Source organism: Protopterus annectens, chromosome 3.part1, assembly GCF_019279795.1.
Source record: "Protopterus annectens isolate FY-2018-M chromosome 3.part1, PAN1.0, whole genome shotgun sequence".
NCBI lineage: Eukaryota > Metazoa > Chordata > Ceratodontiformes > Protopteridae > Protopterus > Protopterus annectens.
In genome coordinates this window covers 286,060,612-286,077,487 of record NC_056732.1, presented here as the reverse complement: position 1 = coordinate 286,077,487, position 16,876 = coordinate 286,060,612, and the positions used below count along the sequence as shown (strand labels likewise).

The 16,876-nt window shown below is 41.1% G+C and overlaps 1 protein-coding gene across 1 annotated transcript in view; it reads left to right on the top strand.

The window, feature by feature from the left end:
* VWDE (von Willebrand factor D and EGF domains) overlaps nucleotides 1-16,876 on the top strand; it is a 740,920-nt gene that overhangs the window by 526,150 nt on the left and 197,894 nt on the right. The window contains exon 19 of the mRNA XM_044066200.1: nucleotides 12,561-13,337. Within this exon, the coding sequence (XP_043922135.1) occupies nucleotides 12,561-13,337 (777 nt within the window). The remainder of the gene's footprint in view (nucleotides 1-12,560; nucleotides 13,338-16,876) is intronic.

Below are 16,876 nucleotides of genomic sequence, written 5' to 3'. Positions count from 1 at the left end.
AATTGCATAGGATCTAGAGTTTGGAGATTCCCTATATCCTTGCTAATTAGGTCCATGATGATGCGCTCCATAGCCTTACATATCAGACTCGTCAGGCTAATGGGGCAATAATTTCCAGGGTCTGTAGTCACTCCTTCTTTATGGAGAGGGATGACTGTAGCAGTGCACCATTCAGTAGGGACAAAGCCTGAGGTGAGGCTGTGAGTGAACAGGGCACACAGATGTGGCACCAGTTCACTTTGTAATTCATGTAGAACACAGCCAGGGATATTGTCAGGTCCCAAGGAAGCTGTATTCTTGGCCTTGGACAATTCAGCTTTAACCTGTGCTGCAGTAATGCTGAGTGCCTGGCATTCTTCCAGTATTGAGACTGGTCCTTTAGGGGGGGAGAGAGGGGTAAAGTTGACCCTGCATCTATGTTGGCAATGTCTGTTGGCTCAATATAGGAGGTACCATTGTACAGTAACTCAGAGCAAATCTGGGCATTGCCAGGGAGATTCTTATATAACTATAGAAGGCTTTGTGGTTGTTTTTAGTGTCTGCCGCAATTCTGCCTTCATAGCTGGCTTTGGAGGTTTTGATGAGGGATCTCAACATTTTGTTGAGGCTAATAAGGGAGTTTTTCCAGTCTTGGGACTTCACCTTTTTCTACAACAGTTTCTTCCTTCTTTTGTAGAGTTTATTAATGGCAGGGAACTACCAGATTGGCTTCCTTTTTTTTTTGGAGGAGAGCATCTTGGTTCTGTTGGGTATGGCTAGTTCCATGCATTTATGTATGTGTTTGTGCAGTGCATTGGTGTATGATTCAGTCCAAAGTCAGGTTTGGAGACGTTTTTCATGGTGGATACTTTTGTGGGGGGTGTGGGCGAGATGTGGATCCATGGTGATTACTTTGTGGTCGGATCTAACCAGGGAGAAATTGACTATTGGTGTAGAGCAATGGTTGCCCATGTTAGTAATACCCAGGTCAAGGATGTTGCTTCCTCTAGTGGGGTAAGAATGAGCTGGTCCAGGGCACTGGAATTGATGAATTCTAGGAAGCGTTGGACAAATGCATTGGTGCATGAGTACTTTTCTCAGTTAATGGAGGGGTAGTTGAATTCACCTAGTATGAGAGTGTTAATTTGGATCTTAATAGTTTCCATGATGCTTTGGAATGTGGAGTGAGAGTCTTTGGACATGGTTGGGGACCTATAGCAGGCTATGACCTGAATCATCATCTGACCCAGTGTTAGTTGAACCTAGAGTATCTCAGATGTATTATGCTGGGCTACTAGTCTGGAGGTGTGCATATCTTTTATGAATATGGAGACACCACTGCCTTTGGCGCTTCAGTCCATGTTCTTGGGCTGAAAGTTGTTGAATGAATTATAGCCTGGTAGCACAGGGGTGCTTTTTGCTGCTTTAATCCAGGTCTCCATTACAGCACAAATGTTGGTGTTGTCCATTTTGAGGAGTGCTTCGAGTGATTGCATCTTGAAATTTAGACTTGTAGCTTTGAGCAGCATGACCCTCAGATTGCATTTATTTATAGCTGTTATGGTGGTAATGTGGTCTTTGGAACACTGCCTAAAAATGGCACTATACTGGTAGCAAGAGCCTTAGCCAGTACCCAGAAACCCAGGTGTGACAGATGCAGGCCATCTCTGGAAAAGCATCGAGGTCTGTCAGTCATGTCATCCCAAGCAGACAGATACTGGATCCCTTTAGAATGACACCAGAAACTTATCCAATTGTTGAAATAAATCATTTTCTGTTTCTACTGCAGTATCATTCTGGGTGATGGTAGGATGCTGCTCAGGGCTAGGGTCATACCTGCTGGACCACATAGTCCAAGAGCTCCACCATGTCTCTTTTCATGTAGCCCAGGGAAGCGTGTCTCAGGTCATTCACACCCACATGGACGAGTCATACTTGTACTTTTTTGCAATACCTACTACAGGAAAAGCTGCTCACACAACACGACTTTTGCCCTAAACATAGTACTACAACTGCCCACATATCCTTCCTTAACACTATTTCTCTGGCCAGAGATAATAACAAACGCATCTCTTGCTTTTTCTTAGACCTTTCAAAAGCCTTTGACACTGTGTCGCACTCACTTCTATTCACTAAACTGACTGACCTTAACTTCTCCACTTCTACTGTTGCCTGGTTTTCCAGCTGTCTCACTGATCGACTGCGGTAAGTGAGATGACTTTCTGCTCTTTCCCCTTCTCTCCTAGTTAAATGGGTGTCCCAAAAGCCTCTGTTCTTGGCCCATTACTATTCAATATCTTTACTAATCCACTCTATACTTCTTGCCCTCAGTCATCCCTGGTACAATATGCAGATGACTCTATATTCATCATCATCGCTGACACCCCCTCTGAACTCATCTCTACCACTCAGGCATCCCTTAACTCAGTTGAAACGTGGCTCTCTAATAACCTGCTTATTCTGAAAAACAAAAAAACAAACCTCATACTCTTCTTACCTAAAAATGTTAAGCACCTTAAACCTACTTTCTCTATACTGTACCTCAATAACACTCATAACAAAGTTGAATCAAGCACAAAACCTTTATGTGTCATAGATGATCAACTTAAGTTCGACTTACATGTTAATAACTGTATCCATAAGACTCATCTAAAACTGGGCCTCCTATACAGAAATAAAAAGTTTCTCACTAACAAAGCAAAAGTAACCCTCTCTCATGCTTACCTCCTACCCAGTCTATTGCATAACTGTCAAATCCTCACAAATCTCAACTCCTCTCTCCTTACTAAATTAGAATCAACCTACAACAAAGTAGATAGATTTGCAGTGCACCAAATGTATAAATCCCATCACTGTCTCTCACTAAAACATAAACTGGCTAGAATTACCTCACCAGCTCCAGATTATTTACTCCATTCTATATCAGCCCTCCTACTGCCCCAGCTTATCTCTTATCTCTCAATATTCTCCCACTAGATCTCTACATAGCTCAGACGAAGACCTACAGATCTATAAACCCAAGACCAAAATGGGATACAACCTGTATAGCTACCATCCTTTCATTTCTTGGAACAGGCTGCCATTAGAAATTAGGTCCCTCAATCAAGTTAAACAATTCAAAGTGGCTACCAAGGAATACTTAAAAAGTCACTGGTCCTGCCACTGTAGTCCCCCCTCATAATCATGTTTACTGTCCCTAAGACAGTGCTCACCTGCCCTCTATGTTGTTTTGCTTCACTGACCTCTGCTTCTTTTTAACCTCTTAGCTCTTCCTAGTCTTCTTTACTGCTTGAATGTGGCGTCTTTATAACGAACGGTAACCTCCTTACACTACTTTTAAAAATGCGCATCTCTCATCGCTCTCCCTCAGACGTGATGTACAATAACAGCAAATGATACTAGGATTCTTTTTCTTCTTGCTCTGTTGATAAAATTGTATGGATATTGTTATACTGCTTCCTTATTTACTTTTATTTACTTTTATTGTAAAAAAAAATTATTTTCAATCCTTTTTATTAATTGTTAACGTTTAACCTTTATTGCATTGTTTGTGCAGCTTTTATCCCCGGGCCTCCACTAAAAAAGGGCTATTCTGCTCAGTTGGACTATCCCGGTTAACAAATGTGAAATAAATAAATAAAAGATCTCTTGCCTCCCCTGAACTAAGTCTCACAGGGTTGTGAGAAATGAAACTTTTATGCTCAAGGATAGAGCTGTGTTGTTCTCGTTTCATCTGGTTCAACAGATAGGTCTCAGATCCGACTCGCATTTGGTATTGGCACCTTCAAATGTGTGGATCCAGGGCTCTAACTTCTCCCCTACCCATAATTCCCCTCTGACTCTCCCTGAATACCTCACATCAAGTTTGTCCATTAAGCTATGTGAAATATATTTGAAACCTATGCTTAAACCAGGTGTAACAAAAACTTATCTAAGTATTGGAAGAAGAAGAAATTGACCGAGGTTGATGTTTGCAAGACTCCTCAGAGTACCACCCATTCTTCAGAGTAACACCCATTCTCCTCAGAGTGTCACCCATTCTTCCAGGTACCATAGGTGACCATTTTGAAGGAGGGAGGGATGCTGAAGCAGATGCAACTTTCATATCCAATTATGTCCTTTTTCATCTGATTCAACAGTTGAGACAGATTCCCATGCTTCCAAATTCCTGGGAGGCATCAAGGAAGGGTATTCCTGAGCACAGTAGAGCCAATGAGCCAAACGAGATGCAAAGATGTAAACAGATGACCATATTGCAGCAGCACAAGTTTCATCAAGTGGCAGTTTTTGTTGAAAAACTGTGGGAGTTGCCACTGCCCTTGTTGAATGAGTTGTTTTTGTTAGATAATGGTAAGCCCAGCCTATAATGAACAAATAAAATGCAGTTTTGCAACCATCTAGAGAGAGTGATTTTGGACACACTGCACCCTACTTTGACTTTGGAGAAGGCAACAAATAACTGATCTGGTTTTCTGAAGTCTTTTGTCCTGTGGAAATAAAATCTAAGTTGTTTATGTACATCATGCAAATGTAGTATATGTTCTCCTTTGTTAGAGAACTTTGGGAAAAACACTGTAAGATTTATAGATTGATTGATGTTAAATGTGGATGCTACCTTAGAAGAAAAGGATGAATTCAGTTTTAAGAAGAGTCTATCCTTGTGAAATATCAGATGAAGCAGTTTGCAAGAAATAGCTTGTAATTCTGATATTCTTTTGGCTGAAGTGGCTGCAACCAAGAATATTGTTTTCCATGTTAAGATCTTACCATCTGTTTATGCTGCCATTTCAAATAAGGAATGAGTAAGGATTTACCATAATGTCCCAAGGTGGAACAGGATCACTGATGGAGGGTCTGAGAAGGAGGGTTCCCTTGAGGAAAGCTTTAGAAACTTTTAGAGAGGCTGTTGTTGTCTGATTATGGCCAATGTGAAAATCTAAAATAGCTGCTAATGGGACTTACATTGAGAGAAACTGGAAACTTAATGAAACAGTTCTGACAAGAAATCCAAAACTGAAAGGAGGAACAGAGAAAGTATCCAATCCTTTTTCTATAGCTCAGAATGAAAATCTTTTCCATTTACTTTGGTCAACCTAACTGGTGTTATATTTTTGAGAAGCTGTTAGAATGTGAACTACTCCTTCTGAAAACCTGCCATCTCTAGTCATTGTTAAAATTGGAGTAACCCAGCAGTCAGATTCAGAGTGTCTAGATCTGGGAGAGGATAACTGGATGGGTGAGATAGGAGGTCTGGCTTGTTATCCAGTGGCCAAGGAGGACATAGAAGACAAGGCTGAAGAAATGGGAGCCAAACCTGTCAGAGCTAATAAGAAGCAATGAAGATTACTTTTGCCTTGTACCGCCTGGTTTTCTGAATGAAATTTGTTACCACTAAGCCACCTGAGCTGTAAAATGCTGTGTGTGAGTTGTGTGTGTTTGTGATAAAGGGGAATGGGGGAGAGGCATATAGAAGACCTGGGGGTCCAACTGTGTACCAGAGAGCCCCTCTGTGACTGATCCTGAAGAGGAATGAGGGCAAAGTAACTACTGCATTTGTTGTTGAGGTAAGATGCAAACTGGTTACAGGAAGGTTGGCCCCAGCAACAGCAAATTTTGTTCACCACTGACTAATTGAGGAACCACTCAAGAGGCAGAAGAATGTTTCTGCTTAGCTTATCAACTAGCACATTGGAAGTTCCCAGGATGTGCATTGCTACAAGAAAGCGATGGGAGGACATAGCCCATTGCTAAACCCTCATGGCTTCCTGACACAAAGGATAGGATCTGGTTCCCCCTTGTCTGTTGGTGTACCAGACTACTGACATAATGTCTGCCTGAATGGAGAACACATCTTCTGGTAGATAGTCTTAAAATGTCTGCAGTGGTAATAGGACAGCTCCCATATCCAGAATGCTGATGTGAAGATTGACCTCCAAGTGAGTCCAGGTACCTTGAACAGTCTTCCCTATGTAATGCCTCCCCACCCAAAAAAGGGAAGTGTCCATGGTGACTACAGCTGTAGGTTGAGAAAGAATGGATGGCCCTTGAATAAAACTGGGTAAGATATCCAGCAGCTGATAGGAGTTCTGCATACTGGAGTTAATCTGATGGGTGTCCTCAACTGGAGTCCATATGATTTGTTCAAAGTTTTATAACTTTGAATGTTAAATTACAGAATTTAAATGTTTGAAGTTATAAAACTTTGAACATATGTAAAAAAAAAAAAAAAAAAAATTAATGGCTGTAGGGAGGGGGCAAGCTCCTCCGCACCCCCCACACCCCCCACTCTTTAAATATTCCAACTCCGAGACCACACTACAACGCAGTAAGGGAAAACTTCCCTTCACTGCACTATAGTGCGGTCTCAGAGTTGGTATATTTAAAAAGCGTGGGGTGCAGGGGGGCTTGGCCCCTTGCCTACACTAGTTAGGTAAGTTCTTTTTTTTTTATATGTTTGATGTTTGAAACTGCGAACATTTAAATTCAATAATTTAACGTTCAAAGTTTTCAAACTTCAAACATGTAATATAGACCCCCTCAACTGACTTAGTTGGGATCACTGAAATGAGAGTCCATTGAAGGACTCCCATGTAGAAATGAGAAAAGGGAACCAGACTGATTGTTCAGGTCATAAGACCTAGTAGTTTTAGAACCACTTTCACTGGCAGGTAAGAATGTGACAAGACCTTATTTGCTACTTTCCAAAGTGAAAGAATCCTGGTATGTGGTAAGACACCTATCTGACTCAGTGTGTCTATATGACATCCGATGAATTCTAGTAACTGAGTGGGATTTAGTTGACTCTTTAGGATGCTGACTGTTACACCCAAGTTATGAAGTAACTGGAGTAAAGTGTCCCTACTTTGTATTAGTAGATTCTTGGTCAGAGCAGTGAGCAGCCAATCATCCAAATATAGGATAACCTGGAACCTTTGCAGCCTGAGATAGGCTGTGACTACTGCCATGCATTTGCTGAACACCCCGGGGGCTTTGTTGAGACCAAAGGGCAGAGTTCTGAATTGATAATGATTGGCTCCCAGTTTAAAACAGAAGAATATCCTTGAATGCTTGTTTATATTTACATGATAATAAGTATCCCGGAGATTTTAACAATGGCCAGAGATGCCAGGTTTTCAGAAGGAGTAGTTCACATTCTAACATTGGAGCTGTAAAATGGACTGAACCATGACCATCCATAATTTTTTCTGCTTCACGAACTGGTTTTAATGACTGAGGTCCCAAATTGGCCTTATGCCCCTGTCTTTTTTGGAACTAATCTGGTCTAGTGGGAACTGTTGGATGGCTCATTTTTATAACTGGTTTTTGACTTCTGCTGCAGTATATTCCATTTGGTAGGGTGGCACAAGGGGAATACTTTTTTCTTTTTTGGGAGAATAAAATAAGGGAATTTTGAATCCTGTGGTGATTATCCATAGCACCCATGAGTCTAAAGTGATGGCATGCCAGATTTGTTGCTGCGGGGATAATTGCAACCTGACTGCATCCAGAGCTCATCAGCCCTCGCTGATCCTTGAAAATATCCTTTGAAGAGTGGAGAAAGAGTGCACAAAGAGAGCGGAACCATCAAAAGGCTTGTTAAGTAAGGATGTTCTAAAGCTTTCCACAAAATCACACAACTGCATCCAGGCGTGATAGCATATGGCTATGCCAGTCCCTGCCACTCTGGCTACTGCATTAGCTGTATTTGGAAACAGACATATGATGACATTGGAAATAGAGATGAGGGTAGATAGCTGCAATTCCACATTCTTTTCTGGATATCTGTTGGCATATCACCTGGGAGGAAATTGGTAATCTCTTTGGTCAGTTCTCTTTAGAAGCGTGTGACATGAGCTAGGTAGTTCAGCAATCTATGGGAAAATTATGCTGAAGCATAAGTCCATTTTCCAAATCTGTCTAGATCCATAGATTCCCTATTTGGAGAGTTCCTTTTTAGTGGCCACCACTGTGACCAAGGCATCTACCTGGGGACCTTTACTCCAGTGTGCCCTATCTTTAGGAGCTGCCAAGATCTTATCAGGTTTCTTTGGTATCAGCTCCACTGTGTCAGGTTCCTTGCAAACTCTCTGAGCCACCAAATCAATGAAGGCATCAGGAGGAGTGACCACCCACAGGGTAGAACAGCCTGCACCAAAAGCATCCAGGAACATGGATTCTTACTAGGAAGGTGCATCAATGAACCAACCCCCATCTTCTGTTTCATCAAATCCAGTATTTTGCCAAAAGTGATGCCTTCAAGGGGGGACATGAGAGAACCTTCCCTTTCATCCAAATTCATGTTGTCTGTGACATATTCAGGTGTTGAATCTATATGTTTCCTTTTACAAGAGTGTTTCTTATGATCTGACACTGGGGAGCCTCAGACAATGGAATCAAAGTAGGAGCTCAGAGCAAGAACTTCCCCAAGACGTTTGGAAGCTGACTCTTCCTGTCAATGTGAAGGTGTAGAGGTCATCTCAGAAATAGAAAAGTATCAGGATAGATCAGAGCTTGAAAGAGGCACCCATTCTCTGGTATCAAGAACCCTCTTGATGGCTTTGAATGCAGAGTTAGAAACTGGAATTGATAAAGAATCTCAAAGAAATGAGGCCAAGAGAACTCCGCTGACCCAACGCAGATCTGAAGCCAACATTGGAGCTGAGCTATTCAGACCCAATGCCTTAAGAGGCCGAGACAGATCCAAAAGTTTTGAAACTGATCTATCCTCCAGGGCTCCAGCTCAGAAACTTTGGACCTGATTTTCTTCCTGATCCTATATGGTTGGAAGCAAAAGAGAGTGGGGTATGGTCAGAGTCGAGGAAGTAAGGTCTTTTGGCACCAATGTAGATGTTCTTGGTAAATTTGGATCCATGGGATGTGGATCTGTAGATTAGATTGACATTAAGTTCCTGAGACGAGGAATCATTGGACATTTTCTTGGGATCTGTGGAGACAATGCCATGTTGAAATGCAACTGAATCTGCAGTTGAAGAACTCTCCACATCATCCCATCAACTTTGGCTTTGTTAAGGCTCCTCAAAGAACAAGCAGATCTCGACGAAGAGGCTACCAAGGAAGCTCTTTTTCTGAATATGGGAGAACGCAACCTTGGACTAATCAGCTCCAGTGAGAAAAGTAATGGAGGTGAAAGAATCAAATCTGACCTAACTTAGGATCTGATGGCTTCGCCATTTTTGGTCCTGCACCCAAGAGAACTGTAGGGTCAGGTGACAGTTTTCATGGTTTCTCAGCACTCTTCTCAGGAATCTTGCTTTCCTGAGATTTTTGCCCCTCTTTAGCCTTCCCTTTCTGACAGGACTTGCCAACCACTTTAGAGGGAGAAGCAGATGACAGTAACAACCTTCGCTGAGATGGGAGCAAACCTTTTAGAATCAATTTGTCCTTATGACTTTGTAGAGCCTTGTGGCCAAAGGAAGCATAGGTGGGCAAGCCCCAAGCAATATACACATAGAGTGTGGGGGGTCCTGTGGAGGGATTTTATGGTCACACTTGGAGCACGTTTTGAAGTTCTTGTCAGACATGACAGGAAAACAAGACAACTCCACATTACAACAATACACTATAGACAACAACACTACTAGATATTCTACAACAAAGAAAACATGATCTAATTGCTACAAATTATAAGCTCAAAAATGAAATACTTAAAGGATGAGCCTTGAAGGGTCTATCCACCAAAGCACAAGACTCAACTAATTTGGCAAAAAAGAGAAAGGTTTACATATATGTATGCATGTATATATGTATGCATGTGAAAAAACAAAGGGGGGGTTAAGAAAGTTTGTCTAAGCTAAAAGCTAAAGATAGTGAATAAAATCCGTTGACAGTGACTTATCATCATGAAAAAGTGGAGATCAGAGCCCCTTGAATCACACAACAATTCAATTCAGGTGGCAAACAAGATGTGAGTTATTCAAAAAGATGCAAAGGGAATTATGGGTAAGGGAAGTGTCAAAGCCCTGAATCCACACATTTGGAGGTGCCGAGACCAGATCCAAGTAAGATCTGAGAGCCATCAAAAAAGGCAACATAACATTTTCATTTACACTCTGTATGTATGGAATGCTGGGAGATCAGTGTTCTTTCCAACAGAATTTAGTAGGATTTTGAACCTGTGTGTACTGTGACATAGAGGATTATGAGGGGGCACTGAGCATAAAAAGTTTATTATGTTTTCAAGATATGGATGCCAAGAAATCCACCTCAAGAGCTTTGAATCTTGGTATCCATGCCAGGTTCATATGATAATGGGCCATGACCGGAGAACCACTCATAATGGACCTGCTCTATGTACTACTAGTCACAGGTAAAAAATAAATAAATAGCACTAAGCATTTGCTCCATTAAAACCATAAAACACTTAGCGAGCACTGTCAGAAAGAAGAAAGCATAACACGTTGTTTTATGTTACAGAAAGTCAGGGAGGCATTACTGGAACAGACAGCAGGCAGAAACAAATCTGTTTTTAACTCTACTGCTACGTGAGGTAACAATGCTACCATCGTACCACCGCGCATTGTTCAAAATTATTTACATGCTGAAACAATAGGGCGTCCATGCTCATTTTTCTACTACTAGCTGTAGTATTAGTCCAATGGTAAATGTAGTAGGTACATTCCCATGTGGGAGATGTATTATATGTAAATATGTATGTAATATGTTTAAATATATTAATGGAATTCCATTTAAAGCAAATTGTTAGTTTTCATGTAACACAGAAGGGGTAATTTATGCTATAAGGTGCCCGTGTAATATGTTCTATGTGGGTGAAAGCAAGAGGGCCTTTAAACTTAGAGTTCAAGAACATGTCAGGGATATTAATAATGCTAACCCTGAGAGCTCTCTTGCAATCCACTTTGAGAAATATCATAATAAAAATCAAGAAGGTCTGCAGTGTACCATATTGGAACATGTTTATGAGAAAGGATGTAATTTGGATGTAAAGAAAAAAACTTTTGTACAAAGAGACTGTTTTTATTTTGAAGTATGGGACTTTAAGTCCAGTAGGTATTAATGTGGAATGTAATGGGAAAGTCTTTTTAGCTTAATTTAGGGTAATTATGCAATTAATATTTAATTGGTTGTGCTATATATGCTTGAGTGTTTTTGAACACTTTTATTCTCCTTTGAAGGCTCCAAGCCGAGGCGCTAGAGATTTTATTAAATTTTTCTACTTTGGATCCTGGTTGTGTCATTTTTTCCAACAGTTTTCCCCACCCCAGAAAACAGCCATTCCTTCCACTGGCACACCAACCAGGTGGCCAGATATATGACACACAAACACCCCTCCCTCTAGCCCTAGCCATTAAGGTCCCATTTCTGTGCTCTACCCCAACCCTTCTTTAACATATTTCATTTAAAAAAAAGCATATTTTATTTTTAAAAAAAAAGCATTTCTCCCCCCTCTATAGCCCTAGCCATTAAGGCCCCATTTCTGTGCCGTGCCCCAAACCTTCTTTAACATATTTTATTTTAAAAAAAAAAGCATTTTGCCAACTGTTTGCTATAAATATAGCAAACAGTTGCTACAGTTTATATCTGCCTACGGAGTCCTTCAGCGCTCATGTTTCAGTTAAAAAAACAGTTCTTTTTAAACTGTAGCAAACTGCTTCGTACAAATGTAGCAAACAGTTGTTAAAGTGCCTGCAGAGAGCTCTACAGCTCTCATGTTTTAATTTAAAAAAAAAAATCCTTTTAAACTGTAGCAAACTGCTTGCTACAAAGGTAGCAAACACTTGCCCGCAATTTACACCCTGTCTGTGAGGAGCACTATACTGCTCAGGTTTTAGTTAAAAAAAAGACTTTTTTTGTTTTACTTTTAAACTGTAGCTACAATGTAGCAAGCAGGTACTACATTGCTGCAGTTTAGACCACACACAGAGCACTACAGGGCTCAGGTTTACCAGAAATACAATACCAACTTTTAAAAGCCAGTAATACATAAAAGAACAATTGGGATCAGTTGAATGCACACCTCCAACAACTTTCTCCTGGGGCTTTTGTCCCTCTCCTCCTGCCCTAGCTACACTACTAATATTTATTTTCACTTTAGTCTGCCACTGAGGTAAAATGACCACAGAATAGGTTTGATTAAATAAAGGGGTAAAGAGGGCAAAGCCCAACACAAGAGGTGGAGAGAGCATATCCCTTTCATCAGCCTTGCCTATAATTTTATTTATTTTTTTTAATTTACATTTTTGCTGAAATGGGATATCACTGTAGTTCATCTCAGCTTAAGAGATGCGTGCACATACACATGTACACACACACACACACACACACACACACACACACACACACACACACACACACAAATGTGCGCGCACGCACACACAGGTATTACACAACAATCACCACTTTGTAGTGCATTAATTTGTGCTTAATCTTAACAAGAAAGACTAGAATAATGCTCTTTGCTATTGACAGAGCAAGAATGTTTGCTGAGGAGCTGTTTTTCTAATGAAAAGATAAATTCTAAGAACACGTGTTTTGTACATATCAACAATGAGTTGGGTTGCTTATGTTTTGATCACTGTACTATGCTTTTTGTTTCCTTGTAGGTGTTCAGCAACCACAACATACCACACTGCTGCCATCTTTAAGAACATCTCCTGCAAAACAAAGTACCATTCATGCTGATATCACCTCTTCTACTTCCACCATTACTAAAACAGCCACCAGTGTTCCACAAGCTATGACTACCAGTGTTGCTCCTACTACAACTACTACTACATCTGTTACAACTATTACTCCTACTACTGTTGCTAGAACTACTACTCCTACTACTGTTGCTACAACCACTGCTACTAGAACAGTAAGCAGGAAGCCACTAGTTCCTCAGAAGGCCACCATCACCATTCATTCCACTGGTGGTAGATCACCAGTTTACAATTCTACCACACAAGAGAGCAGAGATTCAAGAAGGAGATTTCCATTAACACACATGAAATGGAATACTTCCTCAGTAGGGTTCAGGCCTTTTCCAACTAGACAACCTGTACTGCTGCAAACTGGTGCTGACAGCCATTTAAAAACTTGGAAAATGACTACTGCAAATGACAGAACTGGCATTGTGATTGGAAGCACAGCAAGAAAGGGTGCTGAAAGACCATCAGTGACACACAGCAGTACATCGGAGCAGTCTGTGATTCCTGGTATAGTGGATCTGTCAGCAATTGGCAATGAAGAAAATGTCACAAAAACATCAGTCCACAAAATAATCACATGTGCTGATGCTCCTTGTTTCCAAGGTGTTCCCTGTGAGCCAACTCTAAATGGTACATTCAAGTGTGGACGATGTCCATTTGGATATTATGGTGATGGAATCACATGCAAAGGTATTGTCTTTTACTGCATTTTATGTCATGGAAAGCTGTTTTATTTTAAAATAATGTAAACTAACAAAGCATTTATATGAAAATATTTGGTTTGATTTTGCAGGTTTAAATCATTTCAATGTCAAAGATTATCTCATAATCTTATCAACAAGAGGGAAGGTTTGGCATAATGTTTAAGGTCTTTACTTCACAAATACAAAATACAAGGACTGATTCTGACACCTGGTTATTAGCTAGGCTTAAAATAGTCTAAGACTGATAGTCTTGTATTTATCTATGAACCTATGAACAAGGTTCATGTAATTCATTTTAAAGCAATTACATAAAAGTTTTAAATATCTTTTAATTCATTCAGCTAAAAAGTTGCATCTTTTATGGATTTCTCCTTAAAAAAAGCAATATCACAGGATCATAGGATCATAGGAAGCTACAAGGCTATTGGTCCTGAGGTCCTTATAAGCCTAGCCAAGTGTTTAGCCCACGTTTAGACAAGCCAGCACCCAATCCCCCTGTCCAGCAGAGACACGGGTGAAATCTCAGGGATGTGTTTTCTGTTTCTGTTTCCCATCCAGTTATCCAGGTTGCACTTAAAAAGGGGTAAAGAGGTACTCTTCTTGATGTGAAGAGGGAGTCTATTCCACAGATGGGGAAGTCTCTGGGACACAAATCTGTCCCACCAACAAGTCCTACTGATGTCATAGACCAGGTTGAGGCCGTGCGTGTGGGTTACTTCAGTGGAGCTTGACTTGCAGATATGCAGTATTCCCATCAAGTCGGGATCCTAGATCGCCTTGTATGCCAGACAGAGGTCACCTCTGAGGAGTCTGTATGAAACTGAGTAGAGGGATAGGGCTTTTAGCCTATCTGTGTATGGCAGATTTTTGAGGCCCTGGGTTCTCCTAGTGAGGAACCTTTGTGGTCTCTCCAGCTGCTGCATGTGCTTTGTGAGGTACATGCCAAATGGGGTGTTGTACTCAATAATGGGCCTTATAAGGCAAGAATAGAAGGATGTTATGACCTCCTTGTCCTTGGATGAGATACCCTTACTTATGAGGTGGGACATGTAGAAAGCTTTCCTTACAATGGAAGCAACATGATGGTCAAAAGTCAGGTTGCTATCAACCTGGGTGCCCAAATCCCTCACAACTGATTGTGTGCTTAGGACATTGTTATTACTATGATCATTTGTGGGAACATCACTCTCCCCAAAGGGGATGATGATGGATTTTTGGTATTCAACTTGAGGCTATGTTTCTGGCACCAGTCATTTGTTTGGGTGAAACCCTCTTGGAGGATGTCCACCTCACTAGGGGAACTGATGACAGCCCCCACCTTCCAGTCATCTGCAAGCTTGGTCAACCATAGCCCACTGGTTTTGGCCTGTACCTCAGAAAAGTATATCCAAAATAACAGAAACCCTAAGACTGAACCCTGGGGTAAGCCGCTCATTATGGGTCTACTGCTTGAGGTGGCTTCCCCTATTTTGATTAGGTGGGTTCTATCAGTGACCCAGTTAGCTACCCATATGGTAACATATAGATTGATGCCTAGTTGAGAGAGATTATCTATAATGCCTGAGTGGGGAATAGTGTTGAAGGCTTTGGCCAGCTCAAGGTAGGCGGTAAGCATCTTTTTCCCCTTGTCCATGGCTTTAGTGACTGTCTCAAAGAAGTTGACCAAATGTAACAGATGTGACCTCCCCCTTGATGAAGCCAAACTGTGTGGGATTGAGTGTTTGGAGGTTGCCAATGTCCTTGTACTTGAGATCCATGATAATCCATTCCATGGCCTTGCAGATCAGGCTAATTAGGCTGATAGGTGTATAATTTCCTGGATTGGTGGACACTCCACCTTTGTGCAAAGGGATGACAGTGGCTGTCCTTCACTCAGCTAGGATGAAGCCGGTACTCAGGCTTTGGTTGAATAGGGTGCCTAATGGTGCTGCAAGTTCCTGCCTAAATTCATGTAGGATGCAGCCTGGGATGTTATCGGATCCCATGGAGGCTGTATTTTTTGCCTTTAAGAGAGCAGTGATGACTTGTACCCTAGATATAAGGAGAAGGGAGCAGGTACTGGGGATGCCCTGATTTACTGATGGGGGGACAGAGGGGTGAAGTTTTCATTGAATATGTCAGCCAGCAAGTTTGCTATATCTGCGACATTTGTATCTCTAGTGTCCTTGACCACCAGTTTTAAACACATCTGGGCACTTCTTTTGAGACTGCAGACATATGTGAAGAATACCTCATGACTGTCTCTAGTTGATGTGGCCAATTTGGACTTGAAGTTTGCTTTGGAGGATTTCACTAGTGCTCTTATTTGCTTGTTCAGGCTAAGGAGAGATTGCTTCCCATTGGGCACCTGCTCCTTCTTGGTCCTGGACAGCAACTTTTTCCTTTTGTTATATAGTTTATTTATTGCAGATATCCACCAGACAGGAGGATGATTTAGTCCTGTTGGGTATTCCTGATTCCATATAGCTATATAAATGCTCATATAGTGCTTTGGTGTAGTTTTGTATACTGTTGCCAGTTCCTAGAGAAGGGGAGGAGGCTGTGAAGCTATTTATACCATCCCTCACGATGCTGTAATCAGCTTTGGAGAAGTTTTTTTGTTTGACCCTAGCTAGAGGGGGGTTGGAGGAGATGGTATCTTCGAAAGTGACAGCTTTATGGTTGGATCTTTCCAGGGAGAATGATACTGCAGGGATGATGCAGTGGTTACTCATGTTGGTTAATATCAAGTCCAAGATATTATCACCTCTTGTAGGGGTATCAACTAGCTGTTCCAAGGCATTTGTATTGACAAAATCGAGGAATCTCTGGGCATTTGTGTTCTGGCATGAGTAGTTCTTCCAGTTAATGTTTGAGTAGTTAAAGTCACCCAGGATCAGGTAAAGGATTGAATCTTGATAGATTCGAAAAGGTCCAGATAGGCGGAGTGGGCTTCTTGAGTCAGATTTGGGTGCCGGTAGCTAGCTATGATTTGAATAAGGGTCTTGTCAATGGTTAATTGCACCTGGAGTGTCTGCTGTGCGTCATACTGTTTTACCAGCCTGGAGGTGTGTATGTCTTTAATATATATTGAAATTCCACCTCCTATGACTTTAGTGCTTACAGTTTGGGGTCTGAATGTATGATAGGATGAGTAACCAGGTAAGACTGAAAACAGCTATACAATAAACACAAAGCTCATCCGTTACTGTTTTTTTTTTAAGTAGTGATGATATTCTCCTGTTATAGTGCATGAACTTGTAAGATTACATTAAAGTTCTCTAAGGCAGTTAGCATTAACATTTGAGATGTGCTTTGAGCTGGTACTACAGGATTTGACAGCAGTCATGAGAACTATGCCTTTCAGCTTTACTTCCACTTATTTTCAATAAAGAATAACACAGACTTCAGCCAATAAACTATTTTGAATTGATTGCCAGACTAATTTAGCAATGGCTTTTAAGTTAATAGAGACTGTTTATATGGCCCATGTTTCAAGGAAATTCAGAGTTAGTTATACACAAAAGAAAGAAAAAGAAAAATGGA